The 14317-nt window shown below is 44.1% G+C and overlaps 1 protein-coding gene across 6 annotated transcripts in view; it reads left to right on the top strand.

Annotated features, from left to right (window-relative positions):
* RELN (reelin) overlaps positions 1 to 14317 on the top strand; it is a 554313-nt gene that overhangs the window by 76497 nt on the left and 463499 nt on the right. For 5 of the 6 annotated variants that reach the window (XM_053252914.1, XM_053252913.1, XM_053252912.1 and 2 more), the window contains exon 2: positions 11714 to 11824. The exons of the other annotated variant lie outside the window; for it this stretch is intronic. In XM_053252914.1, the coding sequence (XP_053108889.1) occupies positions 11714 to 11824 (111 nt within the window). The remainder of the gene's footprint in view (positions 1 to 11713; positions 11825 to 14317) is intronic. 6 annotated transcript variants of the gene reach the window in all.

Below are 14317 nucleotides of genomic sequence, written 5' to 3'. Positions count from 1 at the left end.
TAAGCTGCCCCACAAATAGGTAAGGATGATCAGAATCAGTGTATTTAATTACAAGTGATTCTGACCAACCTTTGATTTTAAATTAATCTTTAAAAGGTGAACTTGTGAAATCCCAAATAAAAGTAATCAAACATCTGAGAATCTCAGGAGAAGTGATATAACATCCGACAATCTCATGGGGAAGCCTGGAAATTGAGCACTTTATTTTTATAATTGTAAGTTTAAAAAAAAAGGGCTAAACACTTTTTAAAAAGAGGAAATAAATGCGCAAGCAGGCAAGCAAGCAGATGGGCAAATAGAGGGCAGAAGGTTTTATTCCCCAGTTGTGATTGCAAAAAAAGAGAGAGAGCGCGCAGACTCCAACTGCCATTTGGAGCTCCAGAAAGCTGCAATTTCCCCCAAACAAGATCAGAGAAGACCAAACTGAAATGTGCCCATATCAAGCGATTTCGGACTATCCCAACCCAACATTGCACAGCCCTATCAGTTCCTGATAGACTGAGACTATCAGGAATCCTCTCATATTCTTTCCTAACATCAGCAGCACAATTACAGCTTATCTTGTATATAGGCTTCACTCCATCATGAATGATTCTGCCTGTCAAGTTCATGAGCCCCTTGAATAACACTCACACATTTGACTGTGGTGGTTGGGGCATTTATTCATCCTAGCTTCCAGTATCCCTCTCTTTTGCTTCTACAGCTGCTACTCCAGTCCTAGCAGAAAAACTACTCCTCCTCTTCTAGGAAGGAGGGAGAAACCAGTTGTACTTAGGGTTGCCAACATTCCCATATTAGCTGGGAACACCTTCAGACTGAAATCATTTGGGTTGTATGGGATACCCTGTGTCTGTGGGTCCCTCCCCGGCACTGGCTCCCTGCATGAACTCCTCAAGGCTCTGAGCCTTCCCCTCTGGCTTCAGCAGGGGTGGGGTAGCTTCTCTAAAGGGAAGCAGGGCAGTTGCTCATCACCAAAGCTCTCTGACTTCCTGGAGCTCACTGTCGTAAATCTGTTAGCTCAGCTAACCCAACAGGATTTATAACCCCCTTCAGCACTCCCCGGTGAGTTAACAGAAAGCGGCAGCGGAACTGCACGAGTGAAAAATAAAAGGCTCAAACAAAAAAACCCAGTAAATGAATTAAGTCCCCTGAACCTCCTCTAACAATAACGGAGTAATAAGTGAAATAAAACACAGAGCAAAGGAATGAAAATAGTGAAGGACAACAGAAGCAAAGCATTAACAGAACAAAGCAGGAAGCATAAACAAGGCAGACTGGAACTCGGACAAAGTTTGGGAATTCAGTGGCACACTGTCTGCAGCCAGCGAACGTTGCAAACAGCACCTGAGCAACTGAGACACTACCAAATATATATGGCTCAAGAGAATCAGCAGCCACTCAGGCTTCCCTGAGTCAGCACTTCGGCTTCCTCTCTAGTGATCTCTGTCAGGGTCTGGCCAACTGCCAGGGAATATCATGAGACAAAACGGAGCTGCTGAAACTGGATACGGCTCGGGAAGTTTGTCTTGACCAGACTTGGCTGCACGCTGTCGACACGGAGGTTGACGATTGTTGCTTTTCAGCAGTGAGTAGAAGGCTGGTGACGTGATTTATAGTGCAAGCCGAAAGCTCCCAGCTGGCAGGAATTCAAGGCTTATCAGCCCTCTGCAAGAGGCGTTTGCTTCTCCTAATAGTCTCCAATTGAGCCCTGCATCTCGTAAGACGCCACTGTTGTGGAGTCAGCGGGGGTTGGTTACATAGCTCCTCTTCTGATTGGTCCTTCACGATTTCTGCTGCCTCAGGTTGTTGTGCCTGCTCTGAATAATTAGCCACAGCTGTTTCATGAACACTGACAGCCGGGCTCTGCCCCTCAGACACTCCTGCATCACCTGGAAAGTTGACAGCTTCCCCTTCCTCCTCACTGTCTGAGATCGAGGGCGTGACACTCTCCTGAGTCTGCGTGACTTCCACTGAGCCTCTCTCTTGAGCTGTCTTCTCAAGACAGGTGAAATCCCAGGCTCCTCCCCATCAGAAATCATGTCTGGCAGCTGTTGCGAATCCTCAGGTCCAGAGTCTGGGCTCCCTGCCAAGTCCTGTTGCTGTGCCTCTGAGCTGTCACTAGCAGGAGAATCCTCCCATTCCTGCTCTGACTCTTCTGAGTCAGAAATCTGAGCCATGACACTCACACAGGCTGCCCTCTCACTTGCCTCCTGCTTGCTCAGCTTATCCCAGACTCTATCCCATCTTGACACTGGCTGGGAGACTAAAGTAAAGTATGCCATCATGTTGATTTCGACTCCTGGCACCCACAGAGCCTATTGGTTTCTTTTGGTAGAATACAAGAGGGGTTTACCATTGCCTCTTCCCACTCAGTATGAGATGATGCCTTTCAGCATCTTCCTATATTGCTGCTGCCCAGGGGCGTATCTAGGGTAGGGTAGGCAGGTCACATGCCCTGGGCACCACTTGAAGGGGGTTCCATTTTTTAAAATGAATAAGTTAAAAAAAATGGCCACCGAAAACAAAATGGCCACCATGCATGCTCAAATGGCCTCTGTGAGGCCCTAGGCCATGCAAGGCCTCACAGAGGCCATTTGAGCATGCATGGTGGCCATTTTGTTTTCAGTGGCCATTTAAAAAAATAATAATTTAAAAAATGGCCACCGCACATGTTCAAATGGTCCCTAGGCCTTGCCAGGCCTCACAGAGGCCATTTGAGCATTCTTGGCAGCCTCCAAAATGGCCACCATGCCGATCTTTGCAGGCCTAAACAGGCTGTAAAATCAGCCCAGGACGGGCTGCGGCAGTGAATTAAGAGGCCAGCGGGGGGAGGGGGAACCTTTGCAGACCCCCCCCCCCGCAGCCTTTAGGAAGCCCCCCAAGGGGCTACAGGTTAAAAAAATTTTTTTTTTACATTTAATTTAATATAAGTCACTGTACACATATTCAGTTTGGAATATGTGGCTTGGAATCAGGGCTTGTGAATACTGCGCTGAAGCTTATGAGCTAGGATTCATTTGCTCTTACTTTGCTTCTTGTGATAAGTAAGTTAATTGTGATGTCTTAATTATATGGCTATTAATGGTGAGTTTGTCTTTGAATCAGTGTGAAATCCTTAGCATTAAGGCCACTGGGAGTTTTTTGCTCTCTTTCTATCATTTAACTGTCTTTCTGAAATACTAGAATATATTCCAAGCAGTGACACAGTTTACTGTGCATATCCTTTAATTATTTTCAGAGTATCTGGGAAAAGCCAAATTCTCCATTTATTTTTAAAACTTATGTAATACTGATGCTACAACCCATAGTAGAGAATTAGACAGGCACTTCTGTTTAGTTTTCCAAGTACACCTCCGCATAGTATTTGGGTATTTCATGAGCTCCATCATACTGAAATTTGTAGTTTTCCAGCATTTTTTCATCTGCCTATGTCCACTGCTAAATAGTTTTGGAAATATTAAAAGATTAACAAGCTTGACTTGTATTTTTCAGCTGATATTATGGTAAAGTTATCTGAAAGATGGGTGTCAGATGATTGGATAGGGGGTGCAATTTCAGTGCTTGCCCTAGGCGCTATTTTCCCTAGCAGGGGTGGAGCCACCATTGGGCCAACAGGTTCAAAGAACCCGGGCTGCTGACCAATCAGGGGGGCCGCAAGAGCGGCCCCGACACCCCCCCCACATCTGACATCAGACGTGGGGTGGCTAGTTTAGCTCCTGAGCGGGGGCTGCGCGGCCCCTTCGGGAGCTTAACAAAGGCTGGCGCTGTCTTCGCAGCACTAGCCAGGATCGGCTCTTCCCTGCAAAGGCAGGGAAGAGCCGCTCCTAGTTGCGTGCTGCAAATGCAGCGCCAGCCTAAGTAGCTCCTGAAGGATGTGAAAGCAGCGCCAGCCTTTGTTTAACTGCCAAAGGGGCTGCGCGGCCCCTTCGGCATTTAAAGGGCAACTCTCCCCTCCCTGGGCTGAACGGAGCCTCATGGCTCCGTTCAACCAGACCACGCCCCCGCATATGATGTCAGACGCGGGGGCAGGGTCAGCAGGGCCGTGGCAGTGGCAGCACACAGGCCGCTGGTGGTCTCACTCCACTACTATTCCCTAGATATGCCTCTGCTGTTGCCCGATATAGGTGTTTCCCATAGTCTGGGAAACATACCAGCGGGGATTCAAACCGGCAACCTCTGGCTTGCTAATCAAGTCATTTATAGCCTTCCCTATCTTGTTTCCAGTTCATTAATAGCAATCTTAAAAGGATGCACAGAGTTACAGGCAATCACAGACTCTCTATTTATAACTATACTGGCTTTTCCTGCTGGCTTAGCTTTTGCTGCTGCTGTTTAATTTTAGTTTTAGTTGCTGTTTTATTCTCTTTACCAGCTGGCCCTGCACAGAACATCTTCATGCTAGGACTTTATTGCTCTCCATAAAGTCCTGCCACAGCCCCTGCTTTATTGCTCAGTGTCAGCCACCCCACTTGCAGCCTTCCCATCCCCTCCCTTCCTGTCCCCCACTTTCAGCCACCCTACATGCAGCCATCCACTCCCCTCCACCACTTTCAGCCACCCTACTCACAGCCACCTCTCCACTTGCAGTCATCCCATCTCCTTCACTCCCCCACTCTCAGCCACCCCTCTCCTCCCCACCACCACTTTCAACCCCACTCGCAGCAACCCCCTCCTCCATTCTCTCTCTCTCAGCCACCCCTCCACTCCTCCACTCTCAGCCACCCCATTCGCGGCCACCTCTCTCCTCCCCACCACCACTTTCAGCAATCCCATTCGCAGCCAACCACTCCTCCACTCCCCCACTTGCTGCCACCCTTCTAGTCCCCCACTCTCAGCTACTCTTCTCCTCCCCACCACCACTCACAGCCAACCCCCCTCCCCCACTTGAAGCCACTCCTCTCCTCCCCACCACCACTTTCAACCCCACTTGCAGCAACCCCCTCCTCCACTCCCTCACTCTCAGCCACCCCCTCCACTCCCCCACTTTCAGCCACCCCACTCTCAGCCACCTCCTCTTCTCCACTCCCCCACTCTCAGCAACCCTGCTTGTAGCCACCCCCTCCTCCACTCTCCCACTCACAGCCACCTCCTCCACTCCCCTACTCTCTCAGCTCACTCAACCACCACTCACTCCCTCAGTTCCAGCCACTGGCCTCTGACACCCTGCTGAGTCTTCTCATGAGGAGGAGGATGGCCAAGCCGGGGTGGAGAGAGTACCAAGGGCCATCCGTGTAGGCTGGATGGGAACCCTCTGCTTTGCTGACCTCCTCACGAGGAGACTCGATGAGGCATCAGAGGCCGGCGGTTGGAGCTGAGTGAGTGAGTGAGCAATGCCACTGCTCTTTCTTTGGCCCTCCTTCTCCTCCTTGGAGCAGCTGCCCCTCCATCTGCTCCTCAGCCGCCTCCTCCATGCCCCTACCCCTGCTGAGTGTTGTCAGAACTCTCGTGAGATGTGCCACATACCACAGGATTTGTTACATACATCCTAAGCCTTCTAAATATAAATAAGATTGATTATATAGAGAGAAAGGATAATAATACAGAAGCAAGAATGTTATGTGGGCAAAACTGGCAATAAGTGGGCTATTCCAGTCAACCTGTGGTAGAAAAATATTTGAAAAATACAATAATGGTTAAAGGTAGCACTCTGCCACTCTTTCATATCAGCAAGCCAGTTCCTCGTATGCTACAGCAGGTGACTACACAATGCTGGATTTGCTCCCTGATATCTCAGGTAGTCTTCTCAGCTATTTGGAGGCTTGCTAGATCTGGTTGCAGCCTTTTTCCTGTGTGATTGCTGGCCCAGTGACTTTCTCACATTGGTCTCCCTGGGCTTTAGAATAAAGAATTAGATCAGGAACCCCTGCTGTTAGCTTCTGCTGCTTCCCTCCTGGGCAGCCTGCCAGCAGTTTTGGGCAACCTGCCAGCAATCAGCTGAGTGGCAGCATGCAGAAAGCATCCTACTTCTGTGCTGCCCACATCAGCCTGCATCCTGGTACTCACCAATCCATGAATTGCATTTGCCTACTTTCACTCCTGGACTAACTGCAAGTTGTGGTTCATCATTCTTGGTAGCCAGAGGTGTACTCTTGCTCTCATGACAGGCCTTCTGAGGGTTCCCACAGTCAGTGATGTAATTGCCTTTCACAAAAGTAATACCAGTCCATTTTCCTTTAGTTTTTACCCTAAAAGATATAGAGCTGACAATTTCAATGGCAACAATGAAAGAGGAGAGAATAAAACTGTATTTCTATCATGGAATATGTTTTCCCTTTATTGCTGCTACATACAAAAATTAGGCTGGTCCTGGATATACAACTTGTGGACATAGATTTTTTGTGTTTGTTAATATCTCCCTTGTCTCAGTTCCAGTTTTCAGTGACTAGATTACTACTAACCACTTAGTAGCTGCTTAAAAACATGCTGTGAGCCATATGGTACCAGCCTCCGGTAGGCAACTTGGAAAACTCAGGGAAGCAAGGAGATATTATTGGTGAGCTTGCTACATAATCACAAGCTATGAACTACCAATTCATCTGGTGACAGCTGCCACATTGTAGGTTTTAAGATGATATTGCTTAGTTGATCATCATTTTCCCCACTCAATGGGCCAGTTCAGATGAACACAACCCTCACCAGCCTTCTACATGCATTAAGGTCAGGGCTGTGCTGAGAACGTGTCCACCCTGATGTCACTCAGAGATATGCTGACGTGTTCCTGGCACATCCTTTACTTGCATCTAAGGGGTGATCTTAAATGCTTCTCTACACGTGCTGAATCGCTCCTCTGCACGTGCTGCAAAACCTGGGTTTTGCAGCATGTGTAGAGGGGCAATTTGGATGATCACCCCTTACATGCAAATAAAGGATGTGTGGCTAACACATCAACCTGTCCTTGAGTGCATTCTCAGCAACATGTTGGGGCAGGTGCATTTTCAGCGTGGCCCCATTAATGTGTGTAGGGGGGCGCTGGGGGCTGTGTTCACCTGAACCAGCTCACAGGCAACAAGTTCCAAGAATGTCTGTGTTGGTTCTGCTTGACACTGAGCACCAAACTAGTTGAGATGTTAAGCATATACTTGTCTCCTGTATATGCAGCACTGACTTTAGTTCTGGGGCTGCTCAAGCCTCAGATGTGCTTAATGGTTTGTCTGTTTTGGCAGTACCCAGTCCTGCTATAACTACGCTGGTTGCTTGCATTTTAGTAGCCAGCAGAGGGACTGGAACTAAGAGCTGAGACACATGTGCTGCATCTTTGGCTAGACTGCAACATTTCAGATGGCAGGTGGGAGGATTGCATATTTGGATGTTCCCTGACATCAGAAGCTCTGTATAGGTGTACAACTTGCATGCAAGGAAGAAAGCTAGGCTAGTGCCTCTGTACCTGACATACTAATCTGTGCAGAATTTTTTCCCCTATGGGGAACATTGAAATATGTAATCCCTATCTCAAGTCTGAAACATTACAATCCAGAAAAAGTTTCATGTGGTGTGTTTTCGGTTCCAAGAAACAGTTAATTGGGTGACATCACAACTTGTTAAAACTGCACACAAGCTTTTGTATCAATGCACCTCTCTATTTCAGAGTTAGCCTTCACTAGTGGTACTTATATTTTCATTTTGTATACAGTATGTACTTGATGCCCCCCCCCCGAAGCTGGAATAACATTAGTACTGTGCAGAAGGTGGGGGAATATTTAATGGCATCATTAATTTTCCCATGTGTGACTCAGATGTGCTTATAAAATATATATCACATTTACAGTAACTGCTTGGTGTTCCATTTTAAAAGTAGAGCTATTCTTCAACTTACTACAGGCTTGATGAAGAAGCCATACTGTTTTCAATCATAAAAACTGACCCATTACATGGTCATACCAAATAGGGATTGGGTAGCTCACATATTCCACCTCAAACCAATTTTTGTTGCTAAAAACTCCTGCTTCCCCAGAGGTAGTGGTCACCTGCTCTCAGTGGGATTTTGCATTATATTTTATCCAATAAAGAAAAAGAATCTATCCAACTGTGAAACAAGATGGCCTCCAAATGGCAAAAAGCCCTTTTAGTCTTTTGGCTTCCCTCCACCCCCTGCTGTTTTTCTAGTTATCAAAATACTTTACTTATCTGAACACATCTTTAGAGTTTCCAGGCTTTAGGACAATTCAAGGGGATGTATCAGAACTCCATAACTTGAAGCATTAATGAGGGGACATTGTTACTTTAGCTTTGCACCCAGAATTCCATTATGATTTGTAAGAGGCAGACGTTATTCTTAGTGTTCTCAGGATAAGGGGCTTGTACTAGGGGATGGTGCTACTACAGGTGTTTTTACATAATGAGGAAAAGTGCTAGTGTGAATAACATTGGCCTTTTCAGCTAGAGCTATTTAAGTAGATTAAAATAATAGAATATACTTAGTATTTTCCTGTTTGAATGGGTAATATTTGATAAAAGAACTGTAGACAAACTTATTTATTTTATTTATAATTAGAATGAATGTGCAGAAAAGAACATTTCTGAACTTTCTTTGAAGCCTCAGTACCCATTTAACCAAATGGGTTTAACCCATTTAACCAAATGGGTTAAATACTTTAAATGATTCTGCTTCTTCTCAGTAGTAAAATATGTCAGAAAACAGTACAAAGTACTCAGGTGCCAGAGAATGTTTTAAAATCTGCTCAGTGAATCTATTTTCAGGCTTTTCATTTTATCTGATTTATGCATATGTAAGATATAACTATTCAATATTCTAATATATATTAATCTTGTTGTGCAAAATACCCCCACTTTTATTTCATGCATAGCTGTGGTGGTGCTACCAGCCTTGGTGAGCTGAGAATAATTTGTTTTACTGAGAATGCAACATTTTAAACTTCCAGACTAAATGAATTTTATTTACATCATAACATGGTTTTATCCTTCTTGGCAAATAATACCTTTCAGAAACAGGGTGGGATGAGTGACCTTTCATTGTTGCTTTCATATCCTGCTGCTGTAATGCTCAATGTGTGTCCACTTCATGGTAGAAAGATTATTAAGCATAGATTATTTCTGATTCATTAAAGATGAAAATAATTTAAACTGTGATTAACACAAATGGCTGTCTCCAAATATGGTAAAACTCATGGGAAAGTACACTGTAAAAGAAGCAGCTACACATAGGAGGAGTATTTAGATGTGTAAGGTTTGAATTTATACAAATGTTTTGAATGTTTCCAACGGTTAAGCAAAGAGAATAGAGAAAAAAAGCTCTGCTATATTTTTGTAACGTATGAACGGTTTTGTATATGTCTGAACACCTTTATCCTACTATTCTCTTATTCATATTTATATCTTTCTGAGGTTTATTTTTTTCCATTTTAATTTTCAATTAACATGTCTCAAATATCCATGGCCAAAATCAGGTTTCCCAGATGTGTGTACACAGGCATTTAAAAAGGTTTTTACACTTTAATGTAGTCCATTATGCTGTAGGAAATACTGATGTACATTCAGCAATCATGTTTGCTATATATGTTACATTTTCCTAGTATGTATAGCTGCTCTCAGTATGGTGTTATTTTGAATCCTATCACTGCTTGTTGGAAATACTATTGTCTTAACATATTGTATTTACATTGAGGCCTGTTACTCCAATTGTACTTGTGAACTTGTGCAGAATAGGGCCTAAATATTTTCCTGCTTTTGTGTGTTTACTGCTTATTGTTGAGGGGTTTGGGGAGAAACATTGATTGATTCCCCACGAAACAGAGTAAGCTCTAGTTGTAAAGAAATTTAGCCCAAGAGATTATCTGGAGACAGTAGGCTGAGTTCAAAAAAGCCCCACAAAGATTTATTAAGAAACTAAAACATCACATACTGAGAGAAACATATAAGAACACACCAAACAGATACTGGGGCTATTCTTACAATCACAAAAATCGGGCTTGGAAAATCCTAGCCTGATTTTTGTGATCGTCAGAACCACCGGGCTCACAGCTGAGCCCGGTGGTTCTGGAGCAGCTAACCCACTCCTGTAGCCCACCCCTTAACCCGGGCTATCTGCTCGTGAGTAGCTGCGGCTCTGCGCCACGGCTACTCATGAGTAGACCCCCAGCTGGGAGGCTTAAAAGCAGCCTTCCGGCTCGGGGGTCTCCCCAGTATGCCCTGCACACTCACGCAGGGCATACTGGGGCTTTTGGGGGCCACACAGCCCCCGAGCTCCCCAGCCCCTGCCGGCTCCGTCTCAGAGCCGGCCATTGTGTGGATGGCGATCCGGCCACCCAGGGTTCCCTGCCTGCTTGTGAGCTGGGAGAGCGGGCTTAGCCTGCTCTTCCCACTCACCGGTAGGAACCGGGTCTCACTGATCGTGAGACCCGGTCCACTAACTTTCAACAACTGGCAGATTCTGACCAAGAGAGACCTATTAACATAACTCATCATGCCTCTAGTGGCCAAAAGAGGTTATTGCAGTGCTAAGAGTCAATGCTGTAGAATTCTCACCTCTAACACTCCTCCTCATTGCTCGAGCACTAGGGATGTGCAAGCCGGCCCAGTTTGGCTGGGCCGAGTTCAAACCGGACCGGCCCCAGTTCTAAATGAACTGGTCCAAACCAGTTCGAGTATTTACTTATAAAGGGGAATCTGGGAAGGCCGCAAAGAGGGTGGCAAAGACATCAGCAGTGGCAGGGGCTCCTCCAAGCCCCCAGCCAGCCTCCTGAATGACAGCCTGGGCAGGCTGCTTTACAATTTCATCACTATCCTCTGTTTTGACAACTAACAAATTATGAACATATGTTAGTATATAAGTTCATCTATTGTTTTTAAACCTTGAATAAAGGCAAGAGTCAACTTTTTCCTGAATAAACCCTTGAGGCGAGTCTCATGATCAGTGAGACCCGCTTTAAGAGGTTTTTTGGGGAGAGCGGGCTAAGCCCGCTCTCCCCGCAGACGATCCCCAGACAGTCCTGGGCAGCTAATTAAGTTTCTTAATAAATTATTAATTATAATTCATAGTTTAGTTAATTATTATCAGTTCATAATTTAGTTAATTATTAAGAAACCAAAACATCTCATACTGAGAGAGACATAGAAGATTGTACCCAAACAGGCACTAGCCTTCAACAACTGACAGATTCTGTATCAGCCAAGAGAGAGACCTATTAACATTACTAATCATGCCTCTAGTAGCCAAAAGAGGTTACTGTGGAGCTAAGTCAATGCTGTAGAATTATGACAAGCCATTCATTTTAGTCTTGTATTGTGGCTGGCGTCATAGTCTGGAAAAATGTATGTTTAATGCCAAAGAAGAAGTTGGATATTTTTCATCTACCTTCATTAAAAGAAATTAGCATTGGCTATGAGGATATATAAAGGACCAGTTTAGAGATTGCTCATTGCCCGTTTGCTTTTCCTGTGTTGATAATGTATGTGGTGGGAAATAATATTGAAATGTCTTTTCTACGTGTGCCACTCTAAACACATGGAATGTTTTCATGCCAGCTATCTCTAAGGTTGTGCAACACAGTCATGGAAATGTCCCATTAATTTAGATTGAGTCACACAGATGAGATGTAAAAGTGACTCCCTGTCATATGGATCAGCCAATATACTGAAATGCCTTTTAGCAGCAACCTCAGGTGAAAAATAAACACTGACTTGGGTAAAGAACTGTAGTGAGGTTTCTATTGGAATTGAAAATTTCTATAAATTAAAAAAAGTTCTTTTATTTCAGTGACTATTTCAACAAGCACCTTTTTTGATGGCTTATTGGTCACGGGACTCTATACGTCTACCAGTGTTCAAGCTTCACAAAGTATTGGCGGGTCCAGTGCTTTTGGATTTGGTAAGTCAAAAATTATTTTATGAAATAAGTCTTATGTGTATATTAAAATTTGTCTGAAACTCTTCAGCCTCTCAGACTTAAATTGTTTGGCATGATAACATTTTTTTAAACTACTTAAGAAAATTGGTGAGACTACAGATATATCTAATTTTCAGTTGTTTTCAATATTTACTTATGACTTTATTTTTATTCTTTATTTGAGACTAAATAGAGGACATGTTGCCTTAAAATGCTTTGCAAATATCTCACATATTTTACAAAGGAGATAACTATTCCCTACATTCTGTGGAACTGAGAAGCAAACTATACATTATACTGCAGTTGTGTGTAACACATCTTTGGCCTCCTGTTCTGCATTGCAAAGCCCTTTGGAAAGAACTGATTTGCATCATGGAAGGGGTGAAAGAGAAGAAAGCATTTAAGCCTCCCCCTCTTTTTCTCTTTTTCTGAAACTTGCCATCTCTGTTTTTACTACCATCATTGTTCTGGAACTGTTTTACCTCCCACCCCATGAGGGGACAAGCAGCTGGGCAGGAAGTTTCAGGGGGAATATACTAGAATGGCGTCCTTAATACTTTCATCCCTTCTTTGATGTAAATTCTCTTCCCCCCACCCTCATGGTGCTTTGCAGGGGAGAAGGTACAGCATGGGCTTCATTGCACTCAACTGCAGAGTAATGTGTAGCTTGCCTCTTATGCATATTGAGATGAATACTTGTCTAAGATTATCTCTGTTAGCAGGCTAGTGCCACTATGTGCAGAATGCTTCTCTCAGGAATCCATATGGTGTATTGTCTACTTACAAAGCCCTCTCTTTGACTAAATAACTGTGGTTTGATTGGAATTCTACAAAAGTCACAGAAACCAGCAGCCTCCATTCTCAATGGGTCTATTCTGGAATAGTGCCTTTGAAATTGCTAAGTTTACATTTTAATGAACTGTAGACTTTAATCGTATGTACATCAGCCTTTGAAGTGTAAAAACAAGTATGCAAACCCAGTGGTGCCTGGTGCTTGATCCAGTCTCACTGTTATTGTAGTCCCAGGCAAACAGCAAAAACAGGAAGCTTATCAGGCCACCAGTGGAGCTGCCATATAAGTAGTGTGCTGTGTTCAGTTTGATGGGTCAGACATTGTGTCTGTCCTATACTATGGGAGTTTAATAAATCCCATTAGAATCGGAGGCACTTATTCCTAAGTAAACAGTCTGTTTGATCAGATTGTAACACCTGGGTTCTAAGGTTCTAATGAACAGCACAAGATATCTGAAAGAGATGGAAAGCTGGTCAGAATGTACCAGTTAGACTGCTTTCTATAACCATTATTTCCAGACAAACTCCTTAAACAGGTGATTCCAGATTCTTCAGATAATGCTTTTACCACAAATACGCTATAGTAATATTACAACATTCAGAAAAAATGTGGCTTGTATGTTAATTTACACTGCTTTGTCAATATTGTCTTAACATAAGTACGGTTTTTCTACCAGTAATGCTTATCATTCTGTGTTCCCTAAGTCACTGCAGTTCGGAACACATTAAAGAAAAATTTGAGTATGCTTAATTAAGTTAACAAATCTGACTTTCTTGTTTTGTGACAAGAAACTTTTGCATTTCTCATCTGCCTTAAATAATATTGCACACAAGGGCTAAGCATTTATCCTTTGTAATGAAGACAGTATGGTTCATAAGGACATTTTAAAAACCAAGACTAACTAATTTCATAAGAACAGCCCTGCTGGATCAGTCACAATGCCCATCCAGTCCAGCATCCTGTTTCACACAGTGGCCCACCAGATGCCTCTGGGGAGCCCACAGGCAAGAGGTATGTGCATGCCCTCTCTCCTGCTGTTACTGCCCGGCAACTAGTATTGAGAGGCATCGTGCCTCTGAGGCTGGAGATGGCCCACAGCCACCGGACTAGTAGCCATTGATAGACCTGTCCTCCATGAATCTGTCTAAATCCCTTGTAAAGCCATCCAAGCTGGTGGCCATCACCACATCCCATGACAAGGAATTCCATAGATTAATTATGTGCTGTGTGAAAAAGTACTTCCTCTTGTTGGTCCTAAATTTCCCAACTTTCCATTTCATGGAGTGACCTCTGGTTCTAGTGTTGTGAGAAAGGGAGAAATATTTCTCTCTATCTACTCTCTCCACTCCATGCATAATTTTATACACTTTGATCATGTCTCCCCTTAGTCACCTCTTTTCCAAGGTAAAGAGCCCCAGATGCTGTAGCCTAGCCTCACAAGGAAGGTGCTCCAGGCGCCTGATCATTTTGGTTGCCCTCTACTGCACCTTTTCCAGTTCTACAATATCCTTCTTAAGTTACAGTGACCAAAGCTGTACGTAGTACTCCAGATGTGGCTGTACCATAGATTTGTTTAAGGGCATTAGCATTTTTTATTTTCAATCCTATTCATAATGATTCCTAGCATGGAATTAGCTTTTTTTCACAGCTTTTGCGTACTGAGGCAACACTTTCAAAGAGCT

This window comes from Hemicordylus capensis, chromosome 5, assembly GCF_027244095.1.
Source record: "Hemicordylus capensis ecotype Gifberg chromosome 5, rHemCap1.1.pri, whole genome shotgun sequence".
In the NCBI taxonomy this organism is placed as follows: Eukaryota; Metazoa; Chordata; class Lepidosauria; order Squamata; family Cordylidae; genus Hemicordylus; species Hemicordylus capensis.
This window is presented reverse-complemented; position numbering and strand designations above follow the sequence as displayed.